General features: G+C 41.4%; 1 protein-coding gene across 2 annotated transcripts in view; it reads right to left on the bottom strand.

Moving 5' to 3' along the window:
• The window catches only part of LOC119886575 (membrane-associated guanylate kinase, WW and PDZ domain-containing protein 3-like), a 119,649-nt gene that overhangs the window by 33,449 nt on the left and 65,651 nt on the right, over positions 1–20,549 (bottom strand). For both annotated transcript variants that reach the window (XM_038697404.1, XM_038697405.1), the window contains exon 2: positions 8,441–8,557. In XM_038697404.1, the coding sequence (XP_038553332.1) occupies positions 8,441–8,557 (117 nt within the window). The remainder of the gene's footprint in view (positions 1–8,440; positions 8,558–20,549) is intronic.

Here is a 20,549-nt window from a genome sequence, read left to right on the forward strand (position 1 = left end):
GGAAGGCAGAACAAGAGTTATTTATTGCATGGGACCCTGAAAAAAGCAGACAGCATGAACCAATAATCAATGTTACATTCCATGGCAATATCTGGCATCCAAATTTACTGTCACACATTGAGCAGATTCCTCCTTTTCAGTGTTGTGGGGAGGACAGTGGGGTGAGGGGAGAAGGAAGTCTAAGGCTGTATTTGAAACCGCCTACTATACTAGTAGTACGTACTGATTAGGCCTAAATGTAGTATGCAGTATGCAAACAAAAGCAAAATCTGCAGTATGCCAAAAATACCCAGTTGGCGTACCGATTCTGAAAAAATCTCCAGTATGCATCAGACCAGTCTACCTCGCGTACGGTGACCCATAATGCAAAGCGCTAGAACCGTAACAACAACCGGTCTTTTCTTTAGAGGAAAACAACAGAACTTGTTTTACAATTTTCATACGGTATTTCATCACTAAATCCACTTCTAACGAGTTTTGAGGGGAGAAATCTTCTGTGTAGATTTCAAACATCGGCAATTTTATGAAAATTGTTGACTTACTGAAAATGTGCTCGAACGTTTTCGGAGTTGAGAAGCTCCGCAAATGCGGCGGGGGAAACTAACGAGCTGACAAGTCAGCTCATGGAGCCCTCTGGTCCTCACGTCAGCTCACGGCAGAGATGCTCACAAGTCTTTGAGCTAGAGTCCAAGTCAAGTCTCAAGTCTCTGAGCGAGAGTCCAAGTCAAGTCTCTGAGCTAGAGTCCAAGTCAAGTCTTTGAGCTAGAGTCCAAGTCAAGTCTCTGAGCTAGAGTCCAAGTCAAGTCTCTGAGCTAGAGTCCAAGTCAAGTCTTTGAGCTAGAGTCCAAGTCAAGTCTCTGAGCTAGAGTCCAAGTCAAGTCTTTGAGCTAGAGTCCAAGTCAAGTCTCTGAGCTAGAGTCCAAGTCAAGTCTTTGAGCTAGAGTCCAAGTCAAGTCTCTGAGCTAGAGTCCAAGTCAAGTCTCTGAGCTAGAGTCCAAGTCAAGTCTCAAGTCTCAGAGCACAACCATGTAATGTGCAATGCAATTATTGACAGCAAGGTCACAGTTTTATTGACTAAGTAATAAAGTAAGTCAATAAAACTGTGACATTGCATAATCAACAATAAATCTGTTTTAAATTACAGAGCACAACCATGTAGCCTAATGTACAATGCCTCTACAATTAATGACAGCTTATAAACTACTGTAAGTCAACAAATCATGTTGAGTTTCAAACCCAGTGTAAAGTTAACTAAATAATACTGTAAAGTTACATGGTCAACAATAAAGCTGTAACATGTTTTTAACTTACAGAGCACAACCATGTGATGTGGTCATCTTTTCATAACGAACGACAGTCAGAATAAGCTCGTAGCTGAAGCAAGAAGCAAGCTAACGTTAGATGGCCAATGCTAAACATGTTCACTCAACACATATTTGCGTTCAGCGCTTCTTTGTTTGGGTCTTGTTGTATGAAGTTTTAAAGCCAAAGTTTATGATAAATGGCTCAGCAGCTGCCGGTGTTTGTTGTCCTCTCTCACGTGCGGCCGCGCGCAGCAGATGTTACATTGGCAGGTTATAGGTAACGGAGGGAGGGAATACAGACAGACAGGTGTCCTAAAAATAAACATAGTTCACGAGTCCCGCGCCTCGAGTCCGAGTCGAGTCCGAGTCGAGTCTGAAGTCTTTTGAGGACGAGTCTCAAGTCGAGTCCCCATCTCTGGCTCACGGAGCTCACAGCCACACAGACCGCTGCAGCCAACGCAGCAGACGAGTCCAGCAACAATGTGAGAATAAAGACCCGCAGCTGTGAGACAGTTTAAATGTTCATACCGCTGTTATTCTGTCTTTACATTCTGAGTAATGTTGTTAGTTTTTAACTTAAATCAAGAGATCTGGCTCGTGATGGACAGGCATGTAAAAACTTACAGCACTTTGATAAAAAAAAAAAAACAACAATAGTGGTATGAAAGGGGACTCTTGTTGCTTTATTATTATTATTCTAAGTAGACATTACTTTGTTAGTGTAAAGTTACATTTGTGGTTACAGTACTTGATTTTTATTTGCTTTTATTTCATATAATTCTCATTTACAATATACCAAAGCAAACATCTGCTACAGATCGGCTGCAGGCTTGTTCTCCTTACATAAGATTTTTTTTCAAAAAGTTGTACTACATTGTTCCGATTTTGAAAACCGGAAACTGGCAAAGCCTGGCTTAGCATATTGCAAAATAAATCAAACAACTGTGTCATACTGTATACTACGTACTACATAATGCGGTTGCCAGTAGTATGTAGTAGGCTGTTCCGAATACAGCCTAAGAAACACCTGGGCAGGCCACTTCATTGCATTGCTATATTGGTGGGAATTTCAGCACACTGAGAAGCCTCGCAGCAGCGCAGGGAGGGGTTGCAAACAGAGAGAAGATACAAACTCCACACCGAAAAGACTATCAATTGAAGCAAGGAATGACTTGCTGTGAGATGAGTCAGGAGCAAACTATGTATCAGGACCAAATCTGAACTCTTTCACACATTAAAGCAATTTGACCCTGTGTATAACAGCAACATTACCCAGTGGCAGCAAGAAAGAGAAGCTGGGTTTTGTTTTAATTACTGAATAAGGACATTTGCTTATCTGTTCGGTACGCTGCATTGAAACAACCTTAAATGGATCTACTTGGTACAGCTTTGATGGGATCTCATAGAATTATGTTGTTGCATCTTCTTGGTAGATTTCTTGAATTTGTGCCAATTACCAGTGAACCCGCTTTGAGCTGAATGTGGTGGCCCAATAGCCTATTAAGTAACTTTATGTTGCCATTGTCTTTGTTTTTCCACTCTCATATTTTCTCACTTAATTGGACTGTGACAGCCTCTCTGCACCCAAGCAGAGGAGTAAAAGCATAGTTTGAAAAAGAAAGAGCCAAAAGAGAAGCTTCCTTCCACAGTGTGCCTTGATCCTACTGTTCTAGTGTTACCAAAAGCAGTTGACATTGCACTGTGTGTGAAAATGCACGCCTCTGCTGCTTCTCATTACCAACTTGTCCGCCTGCTGTCGCTGACTTTGGTCACTCAAAAGTGTCCACTGTAGCCCAATTACTTGAGCCATAGTTATGTACCTGCCAAATCTCCCCCTGAGCCATCATCTGGATGTCAAATGTATACCATAAGCTTCCGATTGTGGATCAATTGTCCACAATATAATGAGGGCCCTCTTAGCTTTGAGGATACATCTGAATGAAAGCAGCAAATCTTAGAGTAGAGTAGAACTTGGTAACATCCTGTCGTACTTTCCTTTTCAATATGGGCATACAGGACACTTTGGATATTGCTTCTGATAAACTGTTGGAGGCTGGTCTTTCATACAAAATGCTCAGTGTATGTTGACAAAAGTGCAGTCGATACACTGCAGTTAATTAAAGCAGAGAAGAGAGGAGTGTGGATGTAGAGAAGCTTTTTCCAAAAAAACAAAGATATTCTGTCAGAATACAAAGTTATACACTTTGTTGTTTAATACAGCAGGTAATGTATTTGGATTGTACTGTGCTGGGAAAGAAAAGCATGTACCAGTATTAGGAATATTTCGACATCTTGGGAATTATACTTAATCGCTTTCTTGCCGAGAGATAGATCACAGACTCAATACCACGCTCATGTCTGAACAGTAAATATGTAGCTTAGCTTAGCTTAGCATAAAGACTGGAAACAGGAGCCCTGTATAAACCAAACCTTTTTTTAACAGATATGACGTGGTAATTAGTACTATTACTAGTCGGACGTTGTTACCATTGGACAGAGCCTGTTTCCCAGTTCCCAATTTTTAATGCTAAGCTAAGCTAACCGGCTGCTGGCTGTAGCTTTTTAATTACTGGACAAACATAAGAGTGGCATCAATCCTCTCATCTAACTCTTGGCAAGAAATCAAATAAACATATTTCACAAAATGTCAAACTATTTATTTAATTTCATTGCAATGCACAGTAGTTAAAGCCAAGTGTTTATTTGTGTCTGTGTGTGTCTGTCTATCCTGGACTGAAACAAATTGTCACTTTGGTCTTGCAAGGTCTCATGCCTGTGCACTGCTGAGACCTATTTTTTAAACTGTCTGGATTTAGAGGATGTCACGATGGGAACATCAGAGGTAGTCAGTCAGAAATGGCAGGCCATAAATTTAACATGGTGATTTTGTGCATAGTTTTATGTTGGTACTTCAAAAAGAAGATGGCTTAGGGCTTTGCTGTTGAAATGGCAAGGAAGAAAGAGGGAATGAGTGAGGAAAGAGGATCATTACAAAGCCAAAGTCTTTTCCTTCTGTGGGGTGCGTTCGCTTTTAAGGCACTGAGACAAACTTTGTCATATAGCTTACTGTGCTGTTGTCATGTTGTGAAATAGAGTATAGCTATTAACATTTAACAACAAACACAAACAGTCTTTTGTATCAACATTCTACCATTATTCTTTTATTTAGGAGGTTGGGGAGAAAAAAGAATCCACTGCTAAAATGGTTGCTACTGAGAAAGCAGAAAGGTCACAGAGTACAGCTGTATGTGTCCATGACGAGCACCAATTCATCACATTGTGCACACATGCATTTCTGTGCATGTTAACCTACGCCATGCACAGAAGTGTGTGTGTGTGTGTGTGTGTGTGTGTGTGTGTGTGTGTGTGTGTGTGTGTGTGTGTGTGTGTGTGTGTGTGTGTGTGTGTGTGTGTGTGTGTGTGTGTGTGTGTGCGTGCGCGCGCGTGTGTGTGAGAGAGAGAGTTAGAATGAGGGTTTTGTGTGAGATCAAACTCTCTCTGCCCATCTCTGATATCAGCGGGGAATCGAGGGACTACGTGTGACCCTGAGCTCTCTGTCCTCTTAGAAAAAATCCTCCTCCTTTTGTCCTCTCTTGAGAGCCTCCTCCAGCATTTCGTAAGAGTCCAGATGAAATGAAGCCCGTCCCAAGACCCAGTGAAGGAGACTCAGGGATTTACCACACACGGATAGTAAGGACTTTGCGGTCTTTCTCTCTGCTCCTCACCCTAGTCCTCCATTATAGACCCTACACACTGCCTGTATTTCTTCTTTCTTTTTAACTTGAACATTCCTGTTTCTTGTTTAGAAACTAATACTTTCATTATGGCCCCAATGTGCTGCGGTTCAGCAGAATTGACCCTGTGGTGGTAGGACACACAAACAGGACAGCACAGATCAGCTGCAGTTGTATAAGAGTACATCAGTGTGGCTGGTAGTTAAGTAAAGTGGACCACTGGCACAGTGACTCAAACTGCCTCTGCTAATCCTCTTGCTGTCTGTGTGATTGTCACACACGTTTTGGGTAAAAATCCACCCTCAGATATGCTTATTTATCATAAAATTGTGGCATTCCAAATTGTTTTGTATTGCAATTTGTAATTTTGTGTCATACCACTACACCCTTAAACTGCCTTGTGTATTTCTAACCCAAGTATTGAGTTCTGACAATGAGAAAATAACTTCTCAAGTGCCCAAAAAAATTAGGAATCAAGCATGTACAGCACGTTTAGAGGGTTAAGCTGCAAGAGCAAAATAACTGCAGTGAGTGAAGGAGTGAGTAGGTTTTGAGAGTTGAGAAAAAGAAGCCGACGAGCCCATTACTCAACAAGCACCTTGCCTTGTGGCTGCATTGTAGTCCACTGTGGTTCAAGCTAGTTTCACCAGTTGTCTGCAGAAGCAAGTGTAATATGGTGCCCACACAATAAATTGCTCAAATAGAGCTGATGTTCAGATTTGAAACTTTGCATTTGGAAAAAAATTTAATATTTTGGAAAAAATATGTGGATACTTTATGTTAATGTAATTACCGGTAGGGCTCAATGTGGGACCAGCAACTGCTCTGGATCAGGTGAAATCTATATATGGACCTTCTTAATGCACCTGATACTGTTATGTGAATATTTTACATTGCAGCTTGCATTTTTAATTTAAACATTAAAATTTTTGCAAAAAGAAAGAAAAACTTCAGATTTTTATACTTAGAGTTACTTTTGAGTACACTTCAATAGCTAACTAAACTAACTTTATAACCAAATAAGGAGAAAGCTGCAAACAGAAAGGAAGGGCAAGTGTAATTGAAACAGAGAAAGAGAGAAAGTAAAACAGAGAGGGTGAAATATGGTAGACTGAAAGCAAGGAAGTGAATGATGGAGGTGCTGTCAATGTGCAAGTCCTGGTCTCTTGCTCATTAAGACAGTAATTGAAGCCAGGGATTAGAGAGTCAGACTCATGCAGCGAGCCCACTGGCTGCTGCTGATGAATGGTGGACACGGGTCGTAAAACCTCAATGACCGCCACTATTGTACATGGAACATAACAGAAAGCCATCTTCGCAGTGGTGATCGTGGTGTGTGTACAGGTAATTGTGGGTGAGAGAAAGCAGTGCAAGCGGGTATGTGTGTGTGGAGGAAAGAACAGGTGAGGATGTCCTTGAAAGAGAAATCACTGATGGCATGAGTTTTCTAAAACTCTATAATCATCTTCTGTCCTTCTACTGTAACTGAACTGAGATACTCCAAGTGCAACATAGCTTTGAAAGAAAAATTCAATAACAATTCAGGCTGAACTCTACTGCCCAGGAGCAAAGCTCAGAATGTGACTGACAGGTATATGAAAGAAAGAGCGAGAGTGAGTAAATGAAGGGATGAGACATTGAAAACAAAAACAGACAAAGAAGGGAAGAAGTGGTGTTGGGGTCTGTAAAAAACAAACAAAACAAACAAAAAAATGCAATATACATGAAAGGTAAGCAGCTTACTTCCTGAAAAAAGGTCACCTCTGAACAAGACAGAGCAACTTCCAGCCCTTGGTAGGGGGTAGAAAGCAGAGATGCTGCTTGTTTGTGACAGTGCTGTGCCTTAGAGTCTGTCATTGCCTCCAGGCCAGTCGCTCTGCATGTGACTAAAACCTTGACTACACTCAATTATGGCGCTTCTCTGAGCAGAGTCAGTCTTCCACAGGACGTGGTAAATATTTAGGCCAAACTATCCGTGTGAACATCACAGTTTCAGAATTGCAGATACTGCGTCACAGTCACGTCTCCTGTTGATGCAACTTCACTTCCACACTGCTTTACAAATGCAGTGCAATCTCTTTCAACATCAAGCAGCATCACTTTTGGAGGGGTTAGTTGTTCAGCCCTGTATTATAAATGAAAAAGAAATGACCTAGCCTTTTTAAGTTGATAATCATCTTTGTGTATGAATGAAAATTCAGAGTGTAAATTATGGTAGCAGCAAAAAAAAGAAGAAAAAGAAGTCCTTTCGAGAAAATAAATCTGCATTTCTAAATTTGGAGGCATTTGCACCATTGTGACAAATAACCTGCTTTTTTGCAACCCACACAAAACTTAATCAGGATATTAATTTGCACCTTTACTGTACTAACAGCCTTGTCACTCTCATTTTAGTAATTTTCATGCTTTCAATTAAAAGATTACAATATTCAAGCTTATAAAGCCCTTTGCATAATCAAAAAAACAAAATGAGAAAGGAAATACAGGGGCGTCAAGCTAAAAATGCCAGGGGGTTTCTGAGCTCCTGGAAAGTGACATTTTACAGATACAAGGTTTTTGTCTGCATGGCAAAAGCAAATTGTACATTGCATATCCACATAAACAATAATGGCAGTCTTACTGGTGACATCATAAAACACTTCCATTCTTTGAAGTGATAAAGGGTGCTATTTATGGAGCAATCCTACAGACTATTGGATCAACAGCAATATTAATATTCCATTTAAAATGCAATGCAATCAATGGACATTACCATTAGGTATGATTTATCATTACATACACATACAGCTGCTGTTCTTTGCAGTGGTTCTTGGCAGTCCACAACACCAACCTTTTTATTTACCACTCCATTACTGATTTCAGCAAAGAATAATAGTTGGTGACGGCCCCGCAGAGCAGAATGTCAGTGAGGGAGAGCAGAGCAGCAGAGGGAAAACGCAGGGTTATTTATGGAAAGAATATGACTTTGATCACTGTGATGATACGGTACAGAAGTAAATAAGTGACATGGGGGTTAGAGAGATGTCCTTGGTTGGGTTACTATGGTGACACTGAAGTGTGTGTGTGTGTGTGTGTGTGTGTTTTGTAGAGTGTGTGACAGAGCAGTGCAAGACGATGAAAATGTGCAGTAAGTATGCGTGTGATTGTGACAGTGGTGTGTATGTACAATCCGGTATAGCTTTAATAGAAAGGGAATACTTTAACACTGTTTCCAGCGGGTCGGATTTTCAGCTGTGTGACGCATACACAACATCCTCATCGTTCCCATAAGATGCTTCAGATAAAAGCATATGTGCGCTGAAAGTAGGTCATACTGTACATTCCTGGATTGCTTTGTACATGCAGGTGTTTTTTAGTGTAGTGAATAAGAATTGTGTATACAGTCCTGTATGGTATACTTACAGGGGATGGTGCGTAGGTAGAGGTTGTCACGTATGATTTGTTGGAGCTTGTGGTCCAGCGAGCCCTTCTGAAACTGCAGACTGAGGTAGTGGCGCAGGTCCGTGTTCAATACTTTACCTACAACAACAGGCAGAGGGTCAATAAAACTTAGTGGTGTAACTCTCTGAAGGATTTATGTCTAAAAGGAAATCTATCCAAGTAACATGTGCCCCCACAAAGTGATCAATACCACAGAACAAGATCAACAGTTTTTCTACTTGACAAAATGGTTACCCTTTTTATAACATTAACGTTTCATTTTCTGGTATTTTCACAGATATTGAGTGCTTAAATCTAGGGCAACATTGAAATAACTAGCAAGAGACAGCTAGATTTTAAAAAGTATCAACCAAAAAATCCCACCCGCTCCCTTCAGGCATCATTCCAAAGCCACCCCAAAACACATTTTCAGTGTGCGCGCAGATAGATGGGTACACAGGCAGGTAGGCTTATTACAAGCCTGCGAGAGCCACGGATACTAGATTTTCTTTCATTTTTGTGTCAGAGCATTTGTTTTCTTGATTGCTCTCAGGACGTAAAGAAAATGTCAAAAAATATAACCAAAAATGCTTCTGAAATACATTACCATGTCCAGCTTTAAATTAATTTCTACATAATCCCAAATAAACATATTCAGTTAAATTCAGTTCACCTTTATTTAAAGGTCCCAAAAATGGTGTATTTTTTCAGACTGTGTGTCACTGTTACTCATAAACACCTTCCTGACAAGGTGAGCTCAAATTAATGAAACCTTCTCAAAGCCCTTTGGATGAACTCAAAACTCACACTGGTGAGAATATATATTTTAACAAGGTTTCCACTTCTAGTTGCAGTATTATCCACAGCATTACACATACAGTATAATGCTGGTATGGACAGTATGTATGACCACCTGTTCTTCCGACCTAAGAGCTTAAATCCTTGTTTATTCACCTTTTAATTCCAGTTTGATGAATGGTGGGACACTGTAGCTGAGGGGGAGGATGAAGGTTAAACAGATTTTTAAACTCTGGTCTTTCCTACTGAATCCACTTCAATCATTAAAAGGTAAATTCAGATTTAGGGGGAGGTTACAGAGCAATATTTGGCCTACAAACACTTGAAAATGTGTTGTGGAAAAGGGAGGACAACACTGTACTGGAATGCTTTTCTGATTATTTTGCATACCGAGTGAAGACAGCTTGTTAAAAATACCAAGAACAAACTGGACTGAGCTGAATTTGTTGCCATCACCGCCTTCATTCATCTGAAGCAACAAATCTGAAATCCAAACTAAGTGACAGATGATGGATGCCATGTTCACACTTGACTGCAGTTTCAATAATCTCACACAAGCCTCAAAAACTTTTCACCAGATGCGCAATGCCACAACCTCAAAAGTGAGGCGCCAGAGATTTTCACAAGAAAATCTGAAACGATTTCGCCTTTGCTCTCAACTCCCAGAAGCCTCTGTAAAAACAAAGGAAGTTCATGCAAAGTTTGAGGCAGAGGAAGACTTCACAGTCGTCATACACAAGCAGGGAAAAAAGTTTTTCTCTGAAAGAACATGATGAGGAGTTTGGAAAACAGGAAGAGATCTTCGGTGTCTGCCTGCCCTCAGCTTCAGTGTGAGCCTCATCTCTTGACAGACGGGGGAGAGTAGGCTTTGAAACAGTTTGACTACTGAGAAGTAATCACTTTTCTCCCCCCATTTCACTCGCTATTCTCTCTTTCCCTCTCTGTTGCACACACAGACCAAACTCTGCTCAGCATGACTCCTCTCTGCATTGCTATGAATACCAATCAGCAGGACTAAAGATGAGATGTTGTTACTGTAGACGTACTGTATGTGCTAATAGAGAGGGGAGATGTACTTGACTACAGAGGAGTGATAGAATAATGATGAGCTCTGGGAATATTTCAGCAAGCTTTCTCAACCCACAAATACTCTTTTCCTGCTCAGCTCGCGACAGAAACCAGCACGGGCCATTATTGTGACACCACAGCGATCCTATTATTTTGGGTTCTAAACTTACTCTCGCTCCAAGTTTTAGAGGCTGTTGTTGACTCACATCAAAATGCCCCTCATATCCACAGGCCTCACTGCCATCTGACGCCGTTTTAGGAGCAGTCATCCCGACGGGCCTGGCTTTTCAGAATAAAGGTTGCATGTTCTCCGTCTGCCTCTCCAAAGAGGGCTGCGTCACAGCTGGTCTAACAGACAAACAGACTGAGAGTGGGGAACCAAGGCCCAATCTGGCAACTTCATCTCAAAACAGTCCCAGAATATCCTTTTTGTTCAAATTCAGCTTGCACACGAGGGAATTAATAGGAAAACAAGGCCATTACAAACTACATGCGCTCCATATGCTTTGTGAAGGCTAGTGACGCATCCAATAGGAGGATTTAACAAAGTTAGTCTCAGATCAGTAAAATAGCATTGTCTTAAAGCCACGATGTTCCAACTTTTTGGCAATTAAACCCACTATAAATCAGATAAATTGGGATTACTGAAAGCTAAACACCCTATCCGTCAATTGTCCTTTCAGTGGTATTCAGAATGTATTGAGACATCGTGTTTGCTGTCAATATGGAAACAAGAATAATAGTCAATAATAGCAACAGCAACAAAGATGTGCATATTGTAGATAAGACCTAATAAATACATGAGTGAAAGCTCCAATTTTCTTCTTTTTTCTTGACATCTTACATAGATGCAGATGCTCCAGCCTCGGATATGAGCCATAACAAAGCCACAACAAAGCGAGGGGATAAAGGGTACGACAAAGAATCAGATATTAACACCTGCCATGCTAGCTGGTAATGTTTTGAAACTATATCCTTTGAATGGCTTGATTACTTTTTTGTAAATGTCTTTGAAATTCCTCTCCCTCCTGAAGTGCTAAGATTCTCTTTTTAGCCGTTTTCCTCATCTTCTTTTAGAGCTTGAGTTGGGTCAGGAATCATTGATGTTGAGGGCCTGTAAAGCCCACTGAGACTTGTACATGTGATATTGGGCTTTACAAATAAACTTGACTTGACTAGTTTTTTTTATCTTTTCCTGTTCTCAGGATCTCCCGGAGAAAGGGCCATTCACATCAAATATTACTTTGCATATTGAACCCTTAATTGCAGACTAAAAACTTTGCATTTGTGGTGATGAAACTCCGTCTTTGATGATGAAAGAATGGTAACATCTTCTTACAGTAGTCAAGTGCGCTCAGAAATTCACACACATGCCCCCATGATGCCTCAACAGTCAGCAGTCCTCAGCAGTAGATGTTTGTGGCTGTACGGTAGCACTAGCAGGTGTTAATGTGTGCTCAGCCACACTTTATGTCTGAAAGCAAAAAAGCATGCACGCAGGCACAGATTCACATACACACACTGCTCTGATCTGTTCATTGTGGTACACATACAGTGCTACAGTGTGGTCTTTGTGGCTTTCTGTGTCCTGTCAGAGACTGTTAGTGAGGCTGTCACATCAGAGTTCCCCATTCTCCACCCCACTGATAACACTGCTATTGTAGCAGGCCTCATTTTTCTGTGATGGGGACTCAATGGGCTCTATTGTACCCAATCAGCAATCTACTCACTTGTAAGTTATTTCTCTGAACTCAGCCAAGATGAACATACTGTAGTAACTGTCTTTTAACAATAGAAAACCGTAAGGCGGGTGGGGTTGGAGGTGGGGGTGTATCTGATCTAATCTCTGTCACGTTTCTTTTTTCAACAATTTCTGCCTTTTTTCATTATTCATTTTATTCCACTATACTCCAATTAATATGATGGTAGGAAATGGTCCCTAATTTATTTCCTGTCAGTTATATCACAAGCTGTATTCTCAGGTTTCCTCCAAATTGGATGAGATTAGAATAATCAAACGGACGGTTCCCTTTAAATCACGCTGTTGCTTTGCACTCAACTCTTCTGTAGATGTTCTGCTCTCCTCTGCTACCTTGTCATTTTTGAACAAAGTGACAGCAGAGGATGTGTCAGAAAAGAACAAGGTCACCCACGGGAATCCTTCAGCACCGTGTTGCCATTTCGTCTAGCATCAGCAGTACTCCTCCTCTCAAAAACTGGAGGCTCAGAGAAAATATCTGCAGTGACGGAAGCAATGTCTGGCACCCCTAGTGATGCGACAGACTGTTAACATCCTCACTTAGACCAACACCTCACTCAGAAGCCACAGAATTAGAATAACACTCACACACATAACTCTCACACACACACAAGCACGTCATGCATCAGTTCCAAGAGATTTGTTCTGCGAATTGCGAAATCCAACAAATTCACTCCTTCACTTTGTCTGAATTAATATACAAGATCGTAAGACTGAAAACACATCATGTCAAATTTATGATTTATGCGATGACTGTAAGCAATAGAAGGAAAAAGAAATCTACCATTAATTATTAGTGATGTCTGTTTCATCAATAATTTCATTTTTGATGAAATGTTGTGTTGAAATTTGAAATGTGTATTTTTATGGTGGTGCTTCAGCTTCCCCTAAATTTACCTCATCTACTTCTAAATCAGTCAGTTATTTTCTGTATTTCCCAAAACTGATGAAGTGGTTTAAATTTCCTTTCCTGAATTTCCTAAAACAAATTCAAGTTAAAAAGTTTTGAATTTGTTATTTTATCTTGTACACATTCAAACCTGTTATCTAATTCTGATGTAATCACTAGATAGAAAGATAGAGGGTTTTTTTCCTGATAAGACAAAACAGAAATTAAGCATAAGTCACCAATAAAAACAAGTCTTAGAAGTAGTTCATTTTGAACATTTTGGGAAATGCGTTTTCTGGCCAGAAGTTAAAGAACCTAACCTTAAAGAAGTTAAATGAAAATATTAACATTTGCTTACAGACATGTGTGGTATAACTCTGGTCAAGAAATCAAATAAGCGTATTTCCCTAAATGTATATTCCTTTAAGGAGCATGACTGCATATAGAAAATGTTTGTTTTCTCTTGGTGGGTCTTTTTCTACACACAATGTTAACAATCAAACGCCTAGTTTCTATTATATTCATTCTGAGGCATTGTCCCCGAGGCATGTTGGACGTCCACTGGGAAGTCATTATCTCTGTTGTCTCTGACTGTCACTTAATTAACAGTCCTCTGAATAGGGGATATAGTATCAGGTCTGGAGTTGTTCTCTGACACCTTTCTCAGTGCATTGGGTCATCTCATAGAAAGAGCAAAGGCAGGAATTCAACATATTTTGCCCAAAGCCATTTGGAAAGTCACGGGGGATGCTTGGGAGGTGTATAAAGAAGACTGTACCGCATTTACTAAACCGAACAGACTGAACACCCTCCTCTCCTTTTTTGTCTCTAATAAATACACTTGGGACTTCCAGACACACACTGCTGCAGCATACAGTATGCTTTAATCCAAAGACCTTTACTGTGTAACAAATGTACAGTATGCTGTGCAACTAAATATCAACAAGTCCTTCATAATTCATTCATCCACTAGAGGGCTTTGTCATTTACATATAAACATATTTTATTGTTTTATTTATTTTGGGGCTGATGTTGACATTTTTCTTGAAAGGACAGTCTCTGAATACTGTTCAAACTGACAGAACTTCATTTCAAATTCTAGTAAAGATCCGAAAGTCTCCAAAGACACCAAATATCACAACTTGGCTGAAAGGCTGAACAAGGTAGGTGACACATGAGTTGTAACTAAAAATATTTTACACAACTAAAAGAGAGAAGAACTAAAGACCAACTCAATTCAATTATGTGAATAATCATCATAAAAATTTAATTTGACCGCTGTAAAGCATTACCCAAAACAACAGGGAAGAAATACTTTTACATGGGTTTTTTCTGCCTCTCTGTATGTTTATGTTTGGGGTTTTTTTTTTTTTTTGCATTCTCCACATTCTGAGATTTTACCCTGAGGTGTCTCTTACACTCTCTCTAATGCTCTGCTTCACCCATACTTGTAGGCAGACAAACAATGCTGTAGCCCCACAATCTTAGCCCCCCTCTCCATCCATCGTGTGGTGTATGACAGGTCACCAACATCCTCTTCATCAGGCTGCAAGACCTCTGGTTTGGCTCTTCTCATCACTCTCCTGGCCTGACAGCCCCGCCCCACCCCTCCTCCCCAAGCCCAACTTTGCAGTTTCCTGTGGTCATTTTATGAGACAAAATTGCCTCAGGACACCTCTGAGCACCAAGTTTATGGTAGGGCCTCCACTCAATTTTTCAGACGGTTTGTACATGAGACCGGGATCAAGGGGCATCTCGCTGACTCTGCTGAGAGAAGCAAAGAGTGTGAGTGGTGTGTCACGCAGTAGAGTCAGATGAATTCTTCACTTATGTAACTAGCATGTGGAGTGTTACTACGGCTGGAGGATTCTGCATTAGAGGAGCAGAGCAGCTTGCCTGATGGGCCAATGTGTAGCTGTTTTTGCAGTCTTGTCTGCTTGGCTGGCTGACTGCAGAGCTCTGTAAAGTTAAACAGGCAGCAGTCTCACACACCCATTTTCGCAGCGAGACAGAGGTCTGGCATAAGCGGCTTAAAAGGATGAACTAAAAGGGGGAGAAAAAACAACAAGACAAAATAAAAATCCAGCAAGGTGATTAGTTTTGTGTTTTTGGAGCTGGCATGACTTCAGCAAATTAAAGTATTCCAAGGCAATGTTCAAATACATCTGACTGTCTTTATGAGAGAGAGAGAGAGACACACACACACACACACAAAGGCAGTCGTGCTATTGTGTCGTAATAAAGGCAACAGGCAAAAAATCTTAAATCCCTTTCCACCCACCCTGCAAGCCACATGTGTCACACATAGGTCAAGGCCACAGCCCCCCCTCCACTCGACAATAAAGACTACAAATACTCCCTTGTAGGATCATACCATGACACATCTCCTGCGCACTGATCTCACACGTACACAGAGAGACATCTGCCTCCGCATTAAAGTTAACTAACCATATGCTCTCCTCTGCCTTCAACCCCCTCCCCTCTGTCCATCACCATTCAGGAGATGGAGGGATGACCTTCCTCTTATAAGGTAAAGGCGAGATCAGCCAAACTCAGCAGAACTGCAGGGGTGGGGTGAACTGGAGTGTGTGAATTAACAGCATCAACAGCAGGAGTGCCAGAGCCGCTGTGATAATGTGAGGGGAAAGAAGAAGTCCTGAGAGAGACAGAGAGGTGGGGGGTGGGGGTTGCCCTGCAGGTGCTGAGTCATGTCATTGCTCTATTTTGCGTTGTTTTTGCATACCTTTACTTCTTGTTTCTCAAAAACACTTTAATTCTAGTTCTCTCTTTTTGCAGTCTCATACTCCTCTACCATTCCGGCTCTTCTCTATTTCATATTTCTACCTCTACTCTTTCTTTAATGAGTAGTCCATGGCCCATGCCTCTGATATATCATTAATGTGGTCTGTACAGAATGAGACAGCTGGAGAATGAACTCATAGACAAAGACACACAAACACACACACTTTACATCCCATGTGGGTTGCCACTTAGCATCTGGCTCGGACAACATGTCTGCAAAACCTCATAATAAGAAAGCATTTATCCATCTTACCAAAGTTTGCACCACATTGATTGTTAAATCTAAACTTTGCTCTCCCTCACAGTGTGTTAACAGTTACATGCCTACCTGACATGAATTTATCAACTGGTGTGAAAAAATTAAATTTTAAAACAATTAATTTGTGCAAATTAACAAGATCATGCTAGTGGTTGATGCTAGCATTTAGCTCATAATGCGTTGAGCTAAATGCCATAATCAGCATGCTCTACATGACAATGCTTCTGATGTTTAGTAGATGTCATCTTCACCATCTTAGTATGTTAACATGCTAACATTTGCTAATTAGCACTAAACACAAAGTTAGGCTGAGGCTGATGGGAATGTCATCAGTTTTGCAGGTATTTGGTCACCAAAGTAATATTACTTATGAAACTGTTGATGTGCGGTGGATGCCACCGATTTCATGGCAGTGCATCCAATAGTTGTCAAGACATTTCCCTCAAAACCACAAATGTCAATCACATGGTGGCGCTAATGGAAAAGTCAGAGGGTCACCAAAGCCAGCCTTCCTCCTCTTGGCAACATGAAAATCTGTACAAACTTTCATGGCAATCTATCTGATTGTTGTTAACGTATATCTGGTATTAGCACTGCTAAAAATGCAAGTTAAACTGTCACTGCCACAGGTTGACGACAAGAAAACACACAGGCTTCTCCTGCTATATTGACAGTGTCCTTGAGAGTGAGATAAGCATTTTCTAAATATTTTCTTTGTTTATTGTTCAAATGAATCATATTCATTCAGCTTTTATGCCAATCGATGTTTTTTCCTCTGGTCACGAGCATCCACACAGCTCAGTTTGTAAAGTAATGGTGTTACTGACATCCATTTCTTATGCTCCCCCCTCTCTCCACACTTACCTGTTTCACATGCAAAACTACATCTCGCACAAATGCATGCAAACACTGTTTCTGCTAGAGAGAAATGAATTCTCAAGTTATATCTAAAAACATGTGTGACACAAGTGGGCTGTGTTGTTCTTCGCTTGCAGGAGGGTCCGTCTAATCCTAAGCTTGTTGTCAAATCATGTCTTCATAAAAGTGAAGTTATGTTTTTTGTGGAGCCAGACGTATTCAATTATTGAGAGCGGGAGAAAACAGTAAGAAAGGGAACGTATTAGCCACTGAAATGAGGTGGAAGCCGACCAAGGCAGTCAGAAACACTAGACAAAAGCCTGGTGCCTAATCTGCACCACCACTTACATCTGCCTCACACCTAACAACACAGTCTGTGTTTCTCTTTAAAATGTCACACCAAGGCACTGTAAATACAACATAACACTGTAAAGTATCTAGCAACATGGGCTGGGAAACGCGTTAAGTGGAAAATGCAGCACCAAGACCTGAAACAGGCTCCACAAAGGACCACATTAAATACTGTTTACTGCGTAACAAATTCTGTGCATTATTTCAACTACTGAGCTCATCAGGCATTCCTTTTGAAGTTTAATGAGTCTATGATGGGAAAAAAGGGCTGAATCATCCTTAACCCAAGATGGCTGACAAGTGATGTAGTCTGAAGCTTTGCCATTAATCCTGCCAGCCGCCAGGGAATGATGAGAGAAATATGGGCTATCGCAGTCATCTTCCTCATTGGCGGCAGATAGGAGTCAAACTACAAAGTGCTCGTTAATGCAGGCCATCGCAGGGCAGAGTACGGGAATCAGGAAGATCTTTGGCTCATAGTGTCTCTGTTTCTCTCGCTCTGTGAGGCGTTTAAGTGACTGACAGACTGACAGTGGAGGATCATATTATTAATTCAACAACACACACACACAACCAGGCAAAGATAAGCTTGAAATAGAAACGTAATTGTTGCTGTGGTGATGAGATGTGCTAGCCTCGTTGTTTTCAGACAGCAGCTGCCTCACCAGATTTTGCAGAGGAAGAAAGCGAACGAGAGCAAGACGGTGTGTGTGTGCGTGCCAGAGCAGAGAGAGTGAGAATTTGTGTGTCACTCAGCACTCTCTCCTCCTCCATTATGTAGATCAGCTATCATTAAAAGTAACTTCCCAAGGTCTGGACTGAAGGACAAGTCAATCCACTTGTGTTTGTCGTCATGCAAAGACTCAGTGGTGAACAAAAGGTGCAGCTCACCGCGTAATTCTACTCTCCAGGCTAAAAGTCTCCTTCCACTTTCTCTTTTATCATCGTGAAATGCCAGTCCATCGCCTCCAATACCATTCATTTTATTGTTGAGTGAGCAAAGAGCATCCTGGGGGCAACAGGACATCTTCTGAAAGTGCATTGTGCTAAGAGAGCAAGACACACATATTCGTTTCACTTCTTACACACACATACGCACAAATCAAACCCAACTACAGCAACCAGTTATTCAACAGTCAGCAGTGATTATATCCATCAGCTACAGCACATCCTCAGGTATGTGTGACATCGCTGTAGAAATGTGACAGTTTAATTCAAAAGAATGCCAAAGTTAAAGGTTTAGAGTAATTAAGTGTTTTTTGCCGCATTCGAAGATGTCATTAATTGATTGAAATGATGAAATGATTATATTATATGATCCATTTACTATTTGGGTAAATCAACTAAATAACCAGACATACAGTATCTTGCTATATTGATATGAATTGTAGGGTGTACTCATTCTTCCTTTATGCAATTAACCGATATCATTCTGCCTAAAAGATAAGGCCAAACTAAAATTTTGATTTTTGAAAGTGGAGTAAGAAAACAATGTGCTGGCATACTTCAGCAAACAGGCAGTAAAAAAGTGGAACTTCTTGAACATCTGTACATTTAATGTTCTGCAGATGTGTGCATTCAGCAAACGCAGCGTACAGTGCAGCTGAAGGGGCACTGAGGTGAGAAGTTCATGATGAGATATCCAGAGGATAATGATGGCAATTCCAATAACTCGCTCACTGCACAGCCACTCGCTCACGGTGCAGAATCTTAATCCTGGGCTCTAATCCTGCTGACTGAGAGGACCTATAGAGCCATTTATAACAATGCAAGTAATAAAGAAGACAGCTCAAAATACATCCCTGTGGTGTTTATGACAGGACACCCAGATTGCATCAGGGGAAAATAACAAAAGTGCAACACAGCTATATGCTAGGGCTTGTTGCTTGTTGTTATAAACGGCCATTAAGTCTCTGTATCAATGTCTGCTAAATGTATATTTATGTACACAGCAAAGGAAGTATTTTGCAGTATAATTCCATTTTCAGTCTTCCACACAGATTATGATGATGCATTTGTCTAGACCTTGACCTCCTACACTGTGAATGGATGAATGATGTGTGGGCATCATGCCAGGATATTACACTTGCAGAGTAAAAAATGGGCATACATTTCGTCACAGGTGAAAACAGCCTGTGCTGATTAGACTGTGGAGGTGGGTTTGTGTGGATCTGCAGTCGGGGATTAACTGCTCACCCCCATCATGAGGCCATATTGGCCATAACTACCGTTTACAGCAGGAGAGTCTGCAGGGAAATGGTTGGAAACTGCACTCCTAATTGGCAAAAGGCTGAGGGAGTTTGACGGATTGTAGGATTTGGGTGGGTGCTGAGGGATAGAGGCTCTATTGGTGGTTCTCTGAAAAATAGTGAACTGTGGACCAAAAAGCCACCAGCTAGGACTTCCAGACATATTCAATTCCAAGCCAGAAATGTTGCTTGTATATAATGTATATATTTACTTATGACATGACAATGGTGCTTTATTGTCACATATATGTTGCAAAATTAATTCTCTGCATTTAACCCATCCCTCAATGGAGCAGTGGGCAGCTGCTGTGCAGCGCCTGGGGACCCACTCCAGATCTATATCAGTGGCACTGACTGAAGAACCTAACATGTTTTTGATGGCGGGGGAAACCGGAGGACCCGGAGGAAACACACAGACACGCAAAGAACGAAGGTTATGACAAGGTAACCCTAGTTCTATATGCACAGGCGGAGCCCTCTTCCAGACTTTATGAGTACTACCTCCTCCAATCACACGCACACACTTGCCCACTGAAATCGTTATTGTGCATGTAGCCGACCAATGGGACGACACTACAGGGCTCATCGTTAGAGGGCTCCGCCTGTGCTTGTAGAACTAGGGTTACCATATTGTAACCCTTTGTTCTATCTCACACAGGCTCTGCCCTCTACTGGACTCTATGGGTACAGTGGGTGGAGGCCGATGACTGTCCGCCCTAGCCGCGACAAGACAAAGTCTACCACACCAACCTGGTCGGCCACAGGCCAGCCAAAGCCCCGCCCACCACATCACCTTAGTGACAGAATGGTGGGCCACCCCTGAGGTCACTGTGCCGATAGGGGCTTGGCCTGACCATTAACACCTGCACTGCCCTGACTTATCACTGGAACGTCAGGCACTGCCAGTGTATGTTCACCCTCTACACCCAGTAGTCACCGGATCCTCACTACAGATCCTAGGTCACACTTTGAGAGCAGGATCCCGAGAAGGAGCCTGACATATCCAAGAAATAGAAATGGGCATGGTAAAGGCCAAGATGCCATTGCGCAGATCTCTT

Source organism: Micropterus salmoides, unplaced genomic scaffold (genome assembly GCF_014851395.1).
Source record: "Micropterus salmoides isolate LMB-PRFRI ecotype aquatic unplaced genomic scaffold, ASM1485139v1 Ms_hic_scaffold_4, whole genome shotgun sequence".
Taxonomy (NCBI): Eukaryota; Metazoa; Chordata; class Actinopteri; order Centrarchiformes; family Centrarchidae; genus Micropterus; species Micropterus salmoides.